This window comes from Esox lucius, chromosome 8 (assembly GCF_011004845.1).
Source record: "Esox lucius isolate fEsoLuc1 chromosome 8, fEsoLuc1.pri, whole genome shotgun sequence".
Lineage (NCBI taxonomy): Eukaryota > Metazoa > Chordata > Actinopteri > Esociformes > Esocidae > Esox > Esox lucius.
The window spans coordinates 27731492-27749487 of record NC_047576.1 but is presented as its reverse complement, the minus strand read 5'-3'; the positions used below and the strand labels follow the sequence as shown (position 1 = coordinate 27749487).

The window sequence follows — 17996 nt, the reverse complement described above, 5'->3', positions numbered from 1 at the left end:
ATACTTATGTCATGCAATAAAATGCAAATTAATTACTTAGAAATCATGCAATGTGATTTTCTGGATTTTTGTTTCACTCACAGTTGAAGAGTACCTATGATAAAAAATTCGACTTCTACATGCTTTGTAAGTGGGAAAACTTGCAAAATCGGCAGTGTATCAAATACTTCTCTCCACTGTACGTACCCCTAACAGCAGGTTAACTGTTTGACGCGTACGGTCACACCAGTGTGATTAGAACGTCATGTTTAGAACGCACCATTAGCATGCCTAGCTACAAGTAACGTAACAATGGCTGGTAAAACCGCGCTATTATTTACTCACATTTAGCTCAAACAGTGTTTAAAACTTTATTTCCAGATTGTAATTGTTTCAAGACCATACAATGATATTAACCAGATAGAAAGCATTCAAATCGGGACAAGAAGTGTTACTTTTACGTACCAACAGACAGCCAACACTAATACACAAAAACGAATTATATTAGCGACTACTACCGATCAAAACCATTGCAAAAACTTTCTAGAAGTTACGTTACCCGTTGTATGCATTTTATATAGTTTATTCATTTTCACTGCACTGAATTACTGGTCACGATTTGTTAGCTAGCAGGTTGCTGACGTTTGCTAGCGGTTAGCTGACGTTTTCTAGCTAGCTACAGTTATAAATCAACCAACTTTTGCAGCTCTTAGAATTCAAGTCAACGAGAGAAGCTTGCAATGCAATGCATGTAGCGTTCCTTACCTAGCAAGGTGACTGTTCAAATGCTGGAGTGAGTTCAAATGCTGTAGTGAGTACTGAAGTCACGTGCAAAAAGACTCACGCTGGGGGGTCGGTACGGAATATTTGATACTCACGCGTGAAAAGGTTAAATAAAACAAGTATTGTAACCTAGCAGCCTGGGTCGTATTATTGAACAGTATTTATTTAGCCTAGTTATGAGTGATTTTTGCACTTTCTGTCTCCTTTTATGTATAGCTAAATTTGACCTTGTGTTTCAGCAGGTTGTGGGTTTTTGACCTTGTTGTCTGTGTTTCTGCAGGTTGTGGGTTTTTAACCTGGTTGTGTGTGTTTCTGCAGGTTGTGGATTTTTGACCTGGTTATGTGTGTGCAGGTTGTGGGTATTTGACCTGATTTTGTGTATTTCTGCAGGCTGTGGGTGTTTGACCTGATTTTATGTGTTTCTGCAGGTTGTGGGCCTCTACCGTCTGTGTGGCTCAGCAGCAGTAAAGAAGGAGCTGCGCGAGGCCTTTGAGAGGGACAGTCTGGGGGTGGAGCTCTGTGAAAACACCTACCCTGACATCAATGTCATCACAGGTAATACTACAGTCCCGAAAACCATTAAACCCTTCTGTGTTTATGACTTGTCAGTGTATTTGTCTGTAGTAAAAGCATTCCAGTTAGCTTGCCACAGTAGGTTAGTGAGCCTGAGTGGAAGCGCTCACAAACCAGACAACCAGCCAACCAACCATCCAGGCCAACATTCATTTAAGTCCATCCTTCATTCCTCCCCTCCAGGTTTAGACATGAAACTAAGTCTGACCAACCCCAGTACAGACACATGAACAACCCCAGCACACACAACCAACAGGGCATTTATGGTGCCTGGCAGCTCAGACCCCCACCAAATTGCAAGAATTAACAGTTGGTGTATATATACAGGGCCATTTCACTGTATATATACACCAGTGGAGTTTGAAGTAGAGTTAGATATGTTACATAACAAAGCTGTAATAGATACAGGGTTTCAACTATGCATCTGTTTGCTAACTTGCTAGTTATAGGTGGCTTGCTAGATTGCAAGACTAAGTGTTTAATTTTCAGGTAAAATCTATCAACTTGTGGATCAAGGCAAAGTAGCCTTTTCAGATAGTTGTTTACCTGTATGAGCATAGCTGTCAGTTATTTGTTTTATATTTGCTTTCATTTATTAGCATTTAGCTTGTGTCTGCTATGGGAATTACTAGTACTTTGTTCTGTGAAACTCAGCTGGTAGTGAATTAAACTTGCGACACCAGGGTTATGAGTTAGATTCCCACAGGGGTCAATATCTGTTAACAGTATTTGTTGCTATTTGCAAAGATATAATGCCCCTTGTGCTTATAGTTATTAATACTGCATACACTGTTATGGTATAGTGTCATTATGAAGGTACTGACCTATACTGCCCATGTCTGGTAGAATACATCAGGTGTCAAAATTAAGTTGTGCATCAGCAGGTTCTTTTGATATGTCAGTTCAGACAATTTCTAGCAATCTATACTTGTTGAATACTGACCAGGCATGCAGTGCTTTGGCCTGGAAACCTGGCCTCCTTTTGTAAATCATTCTCATGCATATGTCTTATTTACAGTGGGGAGAACAAGTATTTTACAAAGCATGTAGAAGTCTGTAATTTTTATTATAGGTACTCTTCAACTGTGAGTGACGGAATCTAAAACAAAAATCCAGAAAATCACATTGTATGATTTTTAAGTAATTAATTTGCATTTTATTGCATGACATTAGTATTTGATACATCAGAAAAGCAGAACTTAATATTTGGTACAGAAACCTTTGTTTGCAATTACAGAGATCATAAGTTTCGTGTAGTTCTTTACCAGGTTTGCACGCACTGCAGGTCCCAGCTCTCGTCAGGTCATTGACCAGGTCCTGCCGTGTAGTTCTGGGCTGATCCCTCACCTTCCTCATGATCATTGAAGCCCCATGAGGTGAGATCTTGCATGGAGCCCTAGACCGAGGGAAATTGACCGTCATCTTGAACTTCTTCCATTTTCTAATAATGGCGCCAACAGTTGTTGCCTTCTCACCAAGCTGCATGCCTATTGTCCTGTATCCCATCCCAGCCTTGTGCAGGTCTACAATTTTATCCCTGATGTCCTTACACAGCTCTCTGGTCTTGGCCATTGTGGAGAGGTTGGAGTCTGTTTGATTGAGTGTGTGGACAGGTGTCTTTTATACAGGTAATGAGTGGAGAACAGGAGGGCTTCTTAAAGAAAAACTAACAGGTCTGTGAGAGCTGGAATTCTCATTGGTTGGTAGGTGATCAAATACTTATGTCATGCAATAAAATGCAAATTAATTATATAAAAATCATACAATGTGATTTTCTGGATTTATTTTCTCACAGTTATTTTCTCTCACAGTTGAAGAGTACCTATGATAAAAGTAGGAAAACCTGCAAAAGTGTATCAAATACTTGTTCTCCCCACTGTACATGGCAGAAATCATGTCAAAATGTGCTTCAAATTAGCCAAAATGTCTCTCCATCCCAAAATGGGTAGCGTTTCAGGAATTTAACTGTAAAACTGCAATTTATGGCTTAAACTGCAGTTTGTTGGGGAAGGAGCGGTACATAGCAGAGTATGTGGCTAACAGCCTGCTGCTCAAATCACAGTTGATCACTGCCTAAGATATCTTCCAAACCATGTGAAGATCAATGGTTCTCCTCAACTTCTGCCTCTACTAAGCTAATCCAGATGAGACGAAATGGAACAACTGGGACAGGGAATGTCACTAACCATGACATGGCTCTGTATCTGCGTGGACTCACCCTCTGTTGTCGTAGGCTTGTAAACAGTTGAACAAGCTGCGTCCGTCATCAGTGCAGAGCACATTTCACTTTCTGGACTGGAGGACGACATCATTCCATCTCTGGCTCTTCCATCTTGCATTCCTTCACCCGGTCCATCGCATAACAGGCTGTAACTGTTGTTGGTCTTGCTTGGATTGAAGATTCTGCCAAGTGACCTTGCATGATAGGCTTCTACCGGCTTAACGTAGGCTTCTGTACTGGGTCCAAACCTTGTACCTCCTTAGGAAAGGAGGAGAATTCTTCACATTGTGACAAGTAAACTGCATCGATTCTGAAGGTTATTCTAGTGTGATAGAATACATAGGAATAATTAGTGATGATTACTGATGGTAACATCTACCTGAATAGGCCTAATAGTAGGACCCTTAACATTATTGTAGTGCAGAGTAACTTTCTGGGGTTAATACCCAGGGGCAACGCACAACGGCCTCCTTTCTGGGGTTAGGACCCAGGGTCACGCCGATGACTCTGCATCTTTAAAACATTCGCTCTAATCAGTCAAGAAAACGATTTGTGTATCTGACACCTGTTACCTTTTTTTATAGCCGGCTGTTTGTATTCTCAAATTGCTAGTTAGGTGGAAAACCATTTCACTTAAAGTACTGTAATTCAACAGCAAGGTTACTGTCAGTATCAGTGACAAATCAGGACAAGCCATTCAACTTGATAAGTATTTGTGTACAGTATGATCTGTCTGGACATGTGGGGGCTGGAGTTAACGTCCAATTTCCTCCTCCATTCATGTGTTTCTTGAGTACAGTGCAGTCTGTAGAATAATTTTTGCCAGATTAAACTTGTTGATTTAGACCACCAGTTTATCTGTTATCTTGTAGAGTCTCTCTTGCCTGCATATTAAGTCAACCAGTGAAATCAAATTCCGGGAATAGCTCGTAAAACTTAAAAGTACTTGCTTGTATTTTCTTCTCTCCCACTGGAAAGAGGAAGACATAAAACCCCCTTCTGAATTGTAGGACCTGCAGTTGGTTTTAGGAAGAGGCCCATATAGGAGTCCTCATATCATGCCCGCTTTGATCCCAATGCATTTGCATGGCAGGGCAAAGAACACAGTTAACAGTTGAGTGGGTTAGGAAAAAAGGTCCAGCACCAGGGTGGTTTGTTGGTTTATGCTTGCTGTCTAAATTTGTTCTGCCGAGCGTGTGGCTGTTGCAGATGGGCCGAGGGAGCCGACGGGGGAAGGGTGGCTGCCCAGGGCTGGGCTGGGCTGGGAGCGGAGAGAAATAGCGTAGGTCGGGGTATGGGGCTTGGTGGTTTGACTGGAGTCATGCCAGCCAGAGAGAGAGAAACACAGAGGCCAGCTAATAAGCAGGCCAAACGGATGAGCTAAGAGGAGGCGGCGAGGGCTGGCCTGTCACAGGGCTAGTTTAAAAGGCAGAGGTAGTGAGAGGGATTTGGCCGGGTCAAAGTTCAATCCAAAGCTTGCAAAACATGTGCACCGCCTGGCCTTTCTTTTTGTTTCAAACCATGATCCCAGACAAAGTAACCAACTCCCCAGAAGAGCCCCATCGTGATTGTAATGCTTTTGAATGAGCAACTGTAGCTGACAATAACTGAATTTATTCAGCCTACACAGTTTTTGTATCAGCAGAATTTCTCTGGTAATCTTTTCCTCCAAATAAAGCATTTTAGGTATGTTCATTTTCAGTTGATTCAAAAGTTTGTGCCATGTACATTGGTATTTTCTGTAGGATGATAACATGAGTCTAGATTGTGCTGCTCAGTATTGTAGTGGAGGTGGAGTGGAATACCTCTCTTTATTCCCTTTTGACTCACATTTCTCCAGGACCGAAAGGACTTTGGCAGGACTCAGTGTCCACAGACCCTCCCGCCAGCCACCCAACCCCTTTAGATAGACGCACAGATGGATGGACAAGCTGTTCGTTTTAGTGTTAGGCACGGCTGTGTGCGGCAGGTCACTGGGCAAAGATTTACATCTGACTCTTCTGGTCCTTCTCATAGAAAACATGATGCTTAACACAAGGAGGCTGTTTAGAGACTTATAGCATCTGCCTGTCTTCTGTTTTTTGCAAGGCTTTTATTGACAATAGGAATCAGATTCTATGCAAACTATGCATCTGTTTGCTAACTTGCTAGTTATAGGTGGCTTGCTAGATTGCAAGACTAAGTGTTTAATTTTCAGGTAAAATCTATCAACTTGTGGATCAAGGCAAAGTAGCCTTTTCAGATAGTTGTTTACCTGTATGAGCATAGCTGTCAGTTATTTGTTTTATATTTGCTTTCATTTATTAGCATTTAGCTTGTGTTTGCTATGGGAATTACTAGTACTTTGTTCTGTGAAACTCAGCTGGTAGTGAATTAAACTTGCGACACCAGGGTTATGAGTTAGATTCCCACAGGGGTCAATATCTGTTAACAGTATTTGTTGCTATTTGCAAAGATATAATGCCCCTTGTGCTTATAGTTATTAATAGTGCATACACTGTTATGGTATAGTGTCATTATGAAGGTACTGACCTATACTGCCCATGTCTGGTAGAATACATCAGGTGTCAAAATTAAGTTGTGCATCAGCAGGTTCTTTTGATATGTCAGTTCAGACAATTTCTAGCAATTTCTATTCAGCCTACACAGTTTTTGTATCAGCAGAATTTCTCTGGTAATCTTTTCCTCCAAATAAAGCATTTTAGGTATGTTCATTTTCAGTTGATTCAAAAGTTTGTGCCATGTACATTGGTATTTTCTGTAGGATGATAACATGAGTCTAGATTGTGCTGCTCAGTATTGTAGTGGAGGTGGAGTGGAATACCTCTCTTTATTCCCTTTTGACTCACATTTCTCCAGGACCGAAAGGACTTTGGCAGGACTCAGTGTCCACAGACCCTCCCGCCAGCCACCCAACCCCTTTAGATAGACGCACAGATGGATGGACAAGCTGTTCGTTTTAGTGTTAGGCACGGCTGTGTGCGGCAGGTCACTGGGCAAAGATTTACATCTGACTCTTCTGGTCCTTCTCATAGAAAACATGATGCTTAACACAAGGAGGCTGTTTAGAGACTTATAGCATCTGCCTGTCTTCTGTTTTTTGCAAGGCTTTTATTGACAATAGGAATCAGAGGGAGACTGGTGAAGTGGAGACACAGATGTGAGGGTTGGAGAGGGGTATTGAACCCGTTTATACAGTATGCTGGGATAATTACCACTCAACCACGTGCATTTTTGAGTTCTGTTCAAAGTAGAAATGATTTCGAGTCTGTTACACAGCTAGGAATCAGAACAAGGATCATTGTAGCTTTAACGAATGCTGTTGCTCCGCCTGGTAGCTAATTTATGGACAGTTATCTGAGACGATGGCTCTGTCAGCCCTATCTACTGACCCTCTGCATGGCCCAGTGCCCGCGCATTAAGAAGAAGCCAAAGCGGTGCACTCTAAATGGAGGAGCGCGAGGTTGACGGTAGACAAGTGTCACGTCCCTCCTCTCAGTGAAAGGGAAGCCAGTGTTTTCCACTGCTACGGTTTCCCCACTAAAGGTAACCACAAACCAACAGCCTAGCGACCGATGTGTAGGAGCCCAGAGACTCCCTTTTCACTTGTTAGTTTGTTCATAAGGGTACAGACCCCAGTTTGTAGCTCTCCTTACTGACTTGACTTCCATTTCATATTGGCCAATTTTAGTCCACCGCGCCCCCGCCCCCCCGAGCCCAGCCCTCCCCGCCCCCCCCCCCGAGCCCAGCCCTCCCCGTGCGGTGAAGACATGGAAAGTCATTAACAAGTGCCCTCTTTGTTGCCGAACAAACACAGATGGTATTTGGCTCACTCACGCATGGTGGATTAGCTGAACTCTGTGCTGACCAGGGAGGCAGGCAACCAGCCCACTGTACAAAGACCTCCAGCACCGGTCTGTGTTAGCGGGTGGGCGGGTGTCAGAGAGTTGGGCAGGGCAAAGCAGGGCTGGTTCCGTTCACCCCCCCCCCCCCCCGCCCCCGCCTGTTGGTGTATGAGGGGAAGGGAGAGGTTGCTTTAGAGGGGGTTTGTGGTGGGTTGGTTGGGAAGAACAAACACCTATCTGTTCCGTTAGGGCGGCACCGAGAAAATGGCAGCAATGACCTGTAGTTTTGTTTGAACAAGGGGTCATAGGTGTCGGAGCATTGCCCCATTGCGATATGGGTCTTGTAGTGCGTGAATGTGTCTGTGGTTCCCTATAGCAACTCCACAAAAGCCTATTCTGCTTTTTTCAAAAAGTATTTAGAGCCAATACACTGTATAGTGATATTTGCCTGTCAAAGATTCCAGAAAATATTATAAAAATTACAAACATTCTAATCTATGGTTATTTGTGACACCAGTTCCCTTCAAGTAAAATACAATACCAAATTTAATGTGAAGAAGAAATCGTATGTTCTTGGACAACAAGAGTCGTCGTCTCTATGGCATGTTTGTTGCCTGAGACAGGCTGTGAAAATAAGGGCAACACCTGCAGAGGAAAGCCACCTGTTTACCCCTGAGCATGACCTTGTCTGCCGTGCCCTGTGTGTCAGGTCCCAACAGGGGTTAGGGTACTCTAATGGGAGAGTAAATACCAAGCGGAGTCATAGCGGGCTAATTATTTACCCCACACATAATGGCTGCATTCTCTCTGCTGTGGGTCTCCACACTCGCACACGCACAGACACTCAGGCACACAGACAGACCAGTGTTTCTAATAAAATGATTGCAGAAAGGTGCATAGTGTAGTTCATTGACTGTATAAAGTTGTGGGTGTTTTGTTTTAACACCTCAAAAGGTCATTTAGGTAGACTTTATTAGCATTTAGATCACTTGAATAACAAAATACCTGTAATTAGCCATATTGCTTTTAAACTGTTGTACTAATACAGCACTAAGTCTCTGTGGCAAAATAACTATGTTTATCTGCAAAGGAATAACTATATTCCATCTAAGTATACCTACTTCTTGTTGTGTAGACTGTTGTAGACGTGTTTTGGTTTTGCTCCAGGATGTTCACAAAACAATGCTTCTATCTGTCAGGGAACTCAGCTCATAACCTATCTTTATTTATCTCTCCTTATCTGAACACCGAATTGCTCTTTGATAGCTTCCTGTGAATGAATGAGGGAAAAACCTGATACAAAAGTCTCTCCCAACGCTGTAGTTAAAATGAAACTAGGTGGCAGGCTGGCTGACAACTCAGTCTACATGGTTGATCTCAGCCCTTCCCAGGTAACTTAGCTCAGGTCTACCTTTTTGCCAAACTCCCTGAACAAACATTTCCCTTTCATATCGGTTGTTTTCATCTTGGCATGTGGTCTTCCAGTCTGAACACAGACCTGCCACAGTAGATCTTCGTAAGGGGGAAGGAGGGCCTGGTAGAGAGAAGTCTATACAATGTGTGAAAAACACCCAATTGAGACTGCATGTAGAATTCTGGAAAATTTGTTCAGAGTACAACACAAAACATGTAGTTCTAGCCAATATGCCCAATAATTATCAAGGTCCAGAAAAGAGTTGGTTACATTCCACACCCACCTAAAGCGAAGCGATTCTCAAACAACACATAACAAAGCCTTGATCTACAGAGTTTAACCTACCCACTCCGTTTGCAAGCCCAAAACAGACCCCAAGGCCTGTTAACATAGAACTAACTAAATTGAGAAAACAAAAAGAGAACTATTTTCTACACTGATACAAAAAAAGAAAACACTGCTAATTGAAATGCTACTTTTCCCTAAACAGAGAATACACGGTGGCTAATACCTGAGCAGTGTGACTGATCTGAAATGATGAAAACCTTTGTGTACTCACTCAGTGAGCGTGACCTTCCAGTTGACAGTGACTGCCATGAGTAGACTAGAGATAAAACCGGCATTGCACGCACACGCCTTGTGACTAAAATGTGAGATATTTAACTAGAACTGTATTTTGGTCTTGACATCCGTTATTCGTAATACCTTGCTTAACTTCCACTCGCTTTGGCAATGCAAACCAGAGGTTTCCCACGCCAATAAAGCTTTGAAATTGGATGGGGAAATGAAGAGAGAATGGAGTCTACCTGTACCCTGAAACGACACGTTTGCCAGTATTTCTGTTTCCGCGACAGTGCGTCTGTGTGGTGTTGGAATGCACAGACGGCAGCCTCTCCTCCGTGCTGTTGTGTTGAAACATGTTGAGGACAGTTACGGAGGGGGCTTCGTTCAGACTCATAATGTGACAGAGACGGGCGAGACTCAAAGGGAGGTAGATTAGCAGTCACAGACTGCTATGTTCTATGACACGGTACCTAGGTCAGAAGAGACACTGCAAGGGAAAACGATTTTGTCAAAGAAATCTAAAGAACACGTGGACATAAAAAGGTGTCAGGTTTGTTTGGTAAACGACCACTCAGGGTAGTTGTTGGTAGTCATTTACCACTGTGCTGTAACTGTGTGCTATGCTAATGCCAATGTGTTTAAGGTGGATTACTTGGCCAGTCTCTGCTCGTGAATCAAACAAAGCACGACGTCAAGGGTCATTTTACAGGAGTACTTTATTCCTACCAGACTACAATGGGGGGTGGAAATGATGACCCGACACTTCTACTTCCGGTGTGCCATCGCTGTCTATCGGTGTCAATGCTGTAGCTACACACTGGAGGTCTGAAAACAGCCAAAACCCCATTTAGTTGACTGATTCCCAAGTTACTAGTCACACTTAATTGATAACCCAGCTCTATTTACAGTTTCTTAATCTGGATGTTATCGTCAGTCTAGCCACATATGCCGCATGTGAATGAATTGAAGATTCTTTTTATTTATTTTTTTGCCCTGGACTGACTCACTGAAATAACTCACAAAACCTATTGACTGCACAGCTCAAAGCTGTACTCAAAAAACTGAAATCTAGTTACCCAAAGAGAAATATTCTAATCCTGCTCGAAGAATTGACTCAAGGATTTATTTTTATTTTTTCTGTCTGTATTTACTCATTTGTTATTTATTTTTTTGTCCTTCCCCTTAATGACAATAAAAGACTGCAATCCTCTTATGGGGGCTTAGTGGACACAGTGTGGGTTTCATGTTTGCTTGTCTCTTTTGTCTGGGCCTGGCAAAGGCAAAATGTGTGGCTGGAGTTACAGGTGTGAACGCCCACACCATTACTGAAGAGAGAACCTCCCACCCCTTCAGACCACAGCCCACCACAACAATGGCTACTAAAAGCTTTGGCAGCCAGCAGAATGTTTGCCAGGTCTGGCCTGCTGCATAACAGAAAGCCAGAAGAAAAGCCTTTCATTTCTCAATAACGACTCTTTATAAAGATAATATTGTTAGCAATCTGTCAGGTATTTAAGCTGTCTTTTCAAGTACATGAGTGGTATTTCACTCGATTGAGCTGTGGGAAAAGCTTCTGAAGCCCAGCTGATCCAGAGAGCATTTGCATGCATTTCTCATGCTCTTTCTTGTCCCCCCCCCCCCCACAGGTGTGCTGAAGGATTATCTGCGTGAGTTGCCCTATCCCCTCATCACTAAGCACCTATATGAGGCTGTGTTGGACTCCATGGCGAAGAGACCTCTTCGTATTGGTGCAGGAGGATGTGAGAACGACCTGGCAGATACTGAACACACTGTCAGTCTCTTGGAGAACCTTCCGGAGGTGGAGAGGGTAAGGGACTGTTTCAGTTGACCAGGCAACACAAGAGCCTTTTTACTTCAGCAGTTGTTAAAGGCCTTTTGTCACCAACTGCGAAGCAATCATTTTAGTCTCAATTTCAGTAATACAAAGACTCAGATTCTGACACTCCAATTCCAAAGTGTTTTTCTTACTGAAATATTTTAGGATAAATCATTACACGCGCTAGGCTATTAGTTTAATTGCGTTCCATAAAGACTGGGAATGCATGAAAAACAGGCATTTGCCCATATTCCCCGCACATATTCTGACCGTCATCATGATGCTTGCTGCTTACCTGGTTAGACAGATGCTGTCCAGGTAGGCATGGCCTATTTCAGAAAACGTTTTGATTGGACGTTGAGAGTTACAGTATGATCGGGGGTGGAGCCGGAGTGAAGCACACCTTTTTTGTCTGCCCACGCATCCCTGCAGCTCCCCAGCCGATGTGTGGCTGAGCATCTAGTGCTGCTAACAGTAATCGGCCTTATCATAGCCTATCCGGTCCATGTAGAAATAGCTTACCAGTAATACACTCAAGTACAACTTAAGTCCGAGTACCAGATGGTTGAGTCCAAGTTGGGATGAGTCATGAAAGTTAGGACTCCACAACGCCAGGGCATTCGAAGTCTTCTGCGGGACTCCCTGGACTAGATGTGAACGCTGTCGTAACAAAGACATATTCAGATCAAATTGAGTTTTCCGCATTCATGAAGTTCTTTCTTTAACGTTGCACCATTTTTAGCCCTGTTGTCGTTAGGAAATAACCGTAGCTAAGGAATAAACGTTAATAAAAAAAGAGCCAATAACTCAGCGTCGTGTTTCTAAAGTGTTGTGTGTCCCCGTGACCCTAGCTGACACTGCGGAGACTGCTGGACCACCTGAAACTGGTGGCGTCGCACCACGAGGTCAACAAGATGACGTGTCAGAACCTGGCGGTGTGCTTCGGCCCGGTGCTGCTCAGCCAACGGCAGGAGGCCAGCTGCCACAGCAAGCGGGTGTTCATGGACTCTGAGGAGCTGGCCAGCGCCCTGCACTTCAAGAAGCACATCGAGGTGCTGCACTATCTCCTGCAGCTGTGGCCAGGTAAACCTCCACCTCCGAGACGCCGCGTGCAGCCACGCCGCCAAGTTACCGGCTGGTTCACTGCTTTCAGCTCAGGCGTTTCAGTGACGTGTGTGAACTACAATGTGGGGGCTTTGTGAGTTGCTGAACCGACCACCCAAACAAAACGACTACGGTAACTACATTTGCCGTCTTTATGAACGACCCACACAGCCTTCACTTAGAAGGGGACTTGGGTTCCCGCGGCAGCTTTCCAGCGCAGATTGTTCCCAGCTCTGTGGTTTGGTTCCAAACGTGACTTTAAAAAAAGCTAGGATGGTGCTTTGATCTCAGGTGGTTTGGCTCGGCTGGCACACGCAGTTAGGCATTCACCGCCATCTGACGGGTCGTCGTGGATGAAATGATCCACGAAGTGCTTCATCATGGCAAGAATGCCAGAGCTTTACTGTAAACTAAGCTCAGTGGGGCGAAGCGGGAATGAATCCAACATGGCACCAATTTTGTTCAAAGCCCTATCAGCCCGGGTTAAAAGAAGTGCACTATATAGAGAATAGGGTGGCATTGGAGACGCCGACATAGACCAACTGTGGCTGTATGGTGTGTCATTCATCTCCCTCCAACTGTTGGTCTCTCAGCAGCTGTCCTCTTTGTGTGCGGTGACATGAGCAGAGATACGCGCCGTTGAGTAAAGCTGGGACGTGGTGACGTGAGAGAGTGTTGTGTTTCTCGGGAAGGGGCTGTGTGTCTCATGTTAAAGACCTGTGTGGATGGGGAAGGGGCTGTGTGTCTCATGTTAAAGACCTGTGTGGATGGGGAAGGGGCTGTGTGTCTCATGTTAAAGACCTGTGTGGATGGGGAAGGGGCTGTGTGTCTCATGTTAAAGACCTGTGTGGATGGGGAAGGATGACTGTCAGATCCGCTCAGATCACTTATGTTCTCCAACGGAGTTTCACTTCATGATGTTGTGTAAACTTGACGGTGTCCGGCTTAAGGTGGAATGACCTCACACGCGCGAGCGTGTGATCTCTCCATCACCCCACGCCAAGATTAAACCTATTCAGCTTTTAAACGCCAACCTTGGTTTCTATCCTTGCTTTCTATCCTTGGTTTCAAACCTCGGTTTGATCCTGAGTAACTCTAACCTTGTGCAAGCTGAAATATAAGTCTTGGCTGGCCTGCAACTTCATGTTTAGACACACAAATGCGTACATCCTGTCCTTTATGTCCACTTCCTAAGCTCTCAGTGTAATGTGGCCAGGCTATAATTAAGGACATTCCAGTCATAACCTTAACCTCCAAGCTCCCACCATGCTGTGTGTCTTTGGCAGGAAGATTGGCTGAGTCTCGTGGAGGATGGAGGGAGGGGTCTTGTGAGGCTCTGGATATATTTAACTGGTCAGGGAAAGCACAGTGGGAGCACCCAGGGAGGGTGTCCAGGAGGGTGTCTGGCAGAATGAAGTGTATGGGGAGTTCAGGGTTATTTCCTTAACCCTGGATCAATGGCAGATGGCTCCTTTGGCCTTGAAAAGAAGTCCACTCATAAAAAACATGTATACACTGCACAGGACAAGATTAGTAGTTTCACAGTGGGTTTACAGTGATTCTAAGGGTTTGCAGTGATTCAAAGGGTTTACTGCTGTGGGCTTTGAACTTTACTTTCTTCTTCTTTCAGTAGCTTCCTCCTTCACAGCGTGAACTGGGTGATTGACAGGCGCAGCGAGTGGACATTTTCGGTTTTACCCCTGAAACGTGTTTTGTTTGTTTTGTTTTATTCGGCCACCGACAGTGGCAGGCATCTAGAGGTGCCATGCTGGGACAGTGTGACACTACAACTCACAGTTGTAGTGCTAACGGTTATGTTGTTCTAATTAAACATGCTCATCCTCATGTGATTTCCTCCCTTTTTTGAAGAAGGCTAAGTTAGACATCACTTATACACAGTAGTTTACAGACAAGGTTAAAAGTGCCAGTTTTGGAGTCGAAGTAGTGGAGTGGATTGGAGTGGATTTGGCATGTGTCTTGGCAGCATGGAATTGGTTGACCACCTTTAGATCCTGACTTTTTTATTCGGACAGGAAATCGTGTATACAGTTTGCTTTGATCCGCGAAGATGAGAATATTTGATTTTAATAATTGGTTTGCACCATCAATGGTTGAAGAGCATGTGTCAGGATTATGGCAATGACTGAACAGCTTCCTTCTTTAATTCTCTCTTTCTACCTCCCTTCATATCTTCCAGTGGTCGACCCACATGGCAAGACCTCCTCCCCCATCCCGGAGCCCCCCGGCCCGACCGACCAGTTGGCTGCCCCGCCCCTGCGTCGGAGGAAGGAGCGCCCCCAGGTGCTGAACTTGAGTGATGTAGAATTGGCTGGGGTGCTGCGGCCCAGGCCTGGGCGACTGGACAGTCCTAGCAACCGCTACGCTGGGGACTGGAGCCGCTGCGGAGAGAGCTACTGCCCACCCCCTCTGCCCCAGGAAGAGAATGACTACGACGATGTTCCTTCTGAGGACATGGAGGTCACCGAGGAGGGACAGGAGAGAGGGGAGAAGCAGGACAGAGGAGAGGAGAGGGGGAAGGAGAGAAGAGAAGAGCCGAGACTTGAGAAAGATGAGGAGAGGGGACAGGAGAGAGAAGTGAGAGGACTGGGAGAGCAAGCCACGACTGAACAGGTGCCCTTGTGTCTTGAGGAGGTGATGGAGGGACCTACAGAGGAGAGAGAAGAGAGAGAAGTTGAGGTGGAAAGGTTGGAGGAGAACGATGGCTTCAGTGGTGGTCAGCTGCCAGATGACCGGCTGTGTGAGGACGAGGATGACGATCGCATTCTTCCGCTGCACCTTCCCAAAGATCACACATACCAGGCCTACATGAAGATCCAGGACATCAGCCCCGTTCTCAGCAACAGGGTCAACCTGAGGGACCTGCAGGAGAGTATCGACACACTCATTGGCAACCTGGAGCGAGAGCTCAACAAGAACAAGCTCAACATCAGCTACTGACTGAAACACCAAGCCAGACAGGCTACTGACTGAAACACCAAGCCAGACAGGCTACTGACTGAAACACCAAGCCAGACAGGCTACTGACTGAAACACCAAGCCAGACAGGCTACTGACTGAAACACCAAGCCCGACAGGCTACTGACTGAAACACCAAGCCCGACAGGCTACTGACTGAAACAGACTTGAGTTGTGTCTGGGCGCTTAAGGCTCGAGTTTTTGGTGGTCAGGAATTGGGCCCCAAGGTTACCGCGGTGACAAGTGCACCACCGGTGTCTTGCACTCCTGCAGAACTCTGCTATGTGATTGGTTAAAGACTCTATTCAGCACCCACCTACAAGGCATTCCGTGACACTTCAGTAATGTTTCGCTTTTGCTGACTTGTTTTCGATGTAGTTCTTGTTCTGTTGTTCTCACCTGGTTGTGTTTGTTGCTTCTCTTCTTATTAGAAGAACCCATTGACCCCCAGGGGTGTAAACGGTGCCTTAATTGTGTGAAGGTGGGACTTTTAAGGCGGGGTAGACCTTTTCCGTTGAGGTGAAATACATTACGATGACCAACGATGCACTTAAGAGGCAGGCTTCAGTTTATAGTAGAGGTGCTTGATGTTGTACATTATGGCTGGCTTCGGACTGACAGGGGAGCCGCCAGCTTGCACCCAGCCATCTGAGCCCTGCTCCTGGGCTCCCAGGATAATGCTACCGGGTCCTGTCGGGTTGTCAGGCTGCTGGAACCTGGGACAGACCCTATCATACATGCAGTCACAGACCTGATAGATTACAACATATATCTCATATACATGAAGATGGGTGGGTACATGTTTCCCATGCAACAACATGGGTCATAGAAAGTAAAAAGGATTTGATTATTATGTTATTGCTTTCATAATCTGGTTTCATGTTTTAAAATAATTTTTCTTTTTAAATGATGACGTTAATGGAAACCGGTTTTTCTTCTTCACCCCTTCCCATTCTTCCACATGATATGGAGAGGCAGTTATGTATGATCACCTGCAGGTGTCAATAAGCAAAAGCCACCTATGGGAGACATGCTTACGGTAAACACTGCCTGCCGAACATCCACCACGTTTAATAGAAGCAGTTCCTGTGTGGAAAGGGTTCCCTACCTTAATAAATAAAAGCATGTTTTCAGCAATCCAGGGATTCCAAATGATCAGTATTTAACATATATATGTATATACGTATAAATGTATTTGGGTTATATTATTTTTTACAGCTTATATATATATTTCCATACAGGAATATTTTTATGCTCTCCATTACATTTTGTTGTTGACTTATAGTCAGTAAAAGTCTCAGACTATGTGTTGCTTTGTTTTCTCCCCAATGAGCTACCTTAAACATGCTGGACTAATGGTACGACTTAAGCTGTAAAATATATAAGATAGAAATATGTTCCAGCAGAAAAGTATGTTCTAGCAGAAAGAGAGAGATGTTATTTTTGTTATATTTTTCTGTATATATTTCACATCTGTTTTCTTGCTGGTTATCTTTATATTTATGTTTAAATGTACTGATGAACATTGTTGCATGGTCAAAAGCTTTATTACAGATATAAACCAGTATATTTCCCATCTCCCAAGGTTATCGTATCATATTTATGTGTACATAGAGAATATTCGCAATGTGTTCCTATCCTATTTTTTTTGTCATCCCTTTGACAGCTGCTCACAAACATAGACTAACCATCAGGTTGTTTTAACTGAAATTACATTGAAATACAAATATGAAAATAATAATTTCGCTAGCTAGCTAAACCATGAGGCAATGGCACTGAAGTGCATGGTTTCCAGAAAACAGTGCGACGTCAAGCTGTCTGTGTTCCAAATGCAACCCTATTTCCTATAAACTGCACTACATTTGACCAAAGTCACTGATCTTAAGTAACGCACTACATAGGGAATAGGGCACAGTTGTGGACAGAGGTTGTTATATAAGGATTTCTTTGTGTGTGGGATTCTGGTCTGCCACAGGTTTCCAATCGCCAAGCATAGATTGCCAGCCCAGTCTACCTTCTGTTAGCCCCTCACAGGGGGGATACGTCACAGGAAATTCTGCTAGTGTAGTGTCATCCGTCTCTTCACCCTATAGGATCTACCTTATCTCCATCTCGCTCTGTTCATGAATGCATTCCTCCTTCTCTTTCTTTATATCAATGCATTCATCCATATCTTTCCCTTTTCCCTCCCTTAGTCTCAACCAGGATGTCAGATGTCACATGTAAAGTCCACATGTTCTGTGTGTTCTTCGTCTTTGTAGTAGTTGTTTTGTTTATCCTCTGCATGTCTGTCTGCATGTGTGATCTGTCTGGTGGTTTGTCTGTCTTGGACACAGAAAGCTATGATGAAAGCATTAATAAACAGAAATGACTTTGTACTGATCTTGAGAACAATATGGTCATTAAAGTATATATTTCACATGTAGCCTTGTTGCCTAGCTGGTTGTTTATTCTTTTACTATTTGATTTTAGTAACCTCTGCAGAGACGTGTAGTTGTGAAGTGAAACATTTTTGGTATTTACTTTAGATCATTATTTCAATGTCAAAACACTAAAATAACAGTTTTTGAGTCATTGACAAATACACACACAAAACAATAAATACATTATATATAAAAAAAAATGTATTCTCCCCATTAATGTTTTCTTACCATTATTTTAAAAAGTAGCTTATAAAATGTAGCTATACACTCACCTAAA

At 44.0% G+C, this 17996-nt stretch overlaps 1 protein-coding gene across 2 annotated transcripts in view; it reads left to right on the top strand.

Moving 5' to 3' along the window:
• The window catches only part of syde2 (synapse defective 1, Rho GTPase, homolog 2 (C. elegans)), a 49573-nt gene extending 31852 nt beyond the window's left edge, over positions 1-17721 (top strand). For both annotated transcript variants that reach the window (XM_010902125.3, XM_020049298.2), the window contains exons 4-7: positions 1191-1317; positions 11026-11207; positions 12068-12299; positions 14518-17721. In XM_010902125.3, coding sequence (XP_010900427.3) covers positions 1191-1317; positions 11026-11207; positions 12068-12299; positions 14518-15278 — 1302 coding nt within the window. In that variant the 3' untranslated portion in view covers positions 15279-17721. The remainder of the gene's footprint in view (positions 1-1190; positions 1318-11025; positions 11208-12067; positions 12300-14517) is intronic.
• The last annotated feature ends 275 nt before the right edge of the window (positions 17722-17996 follow it).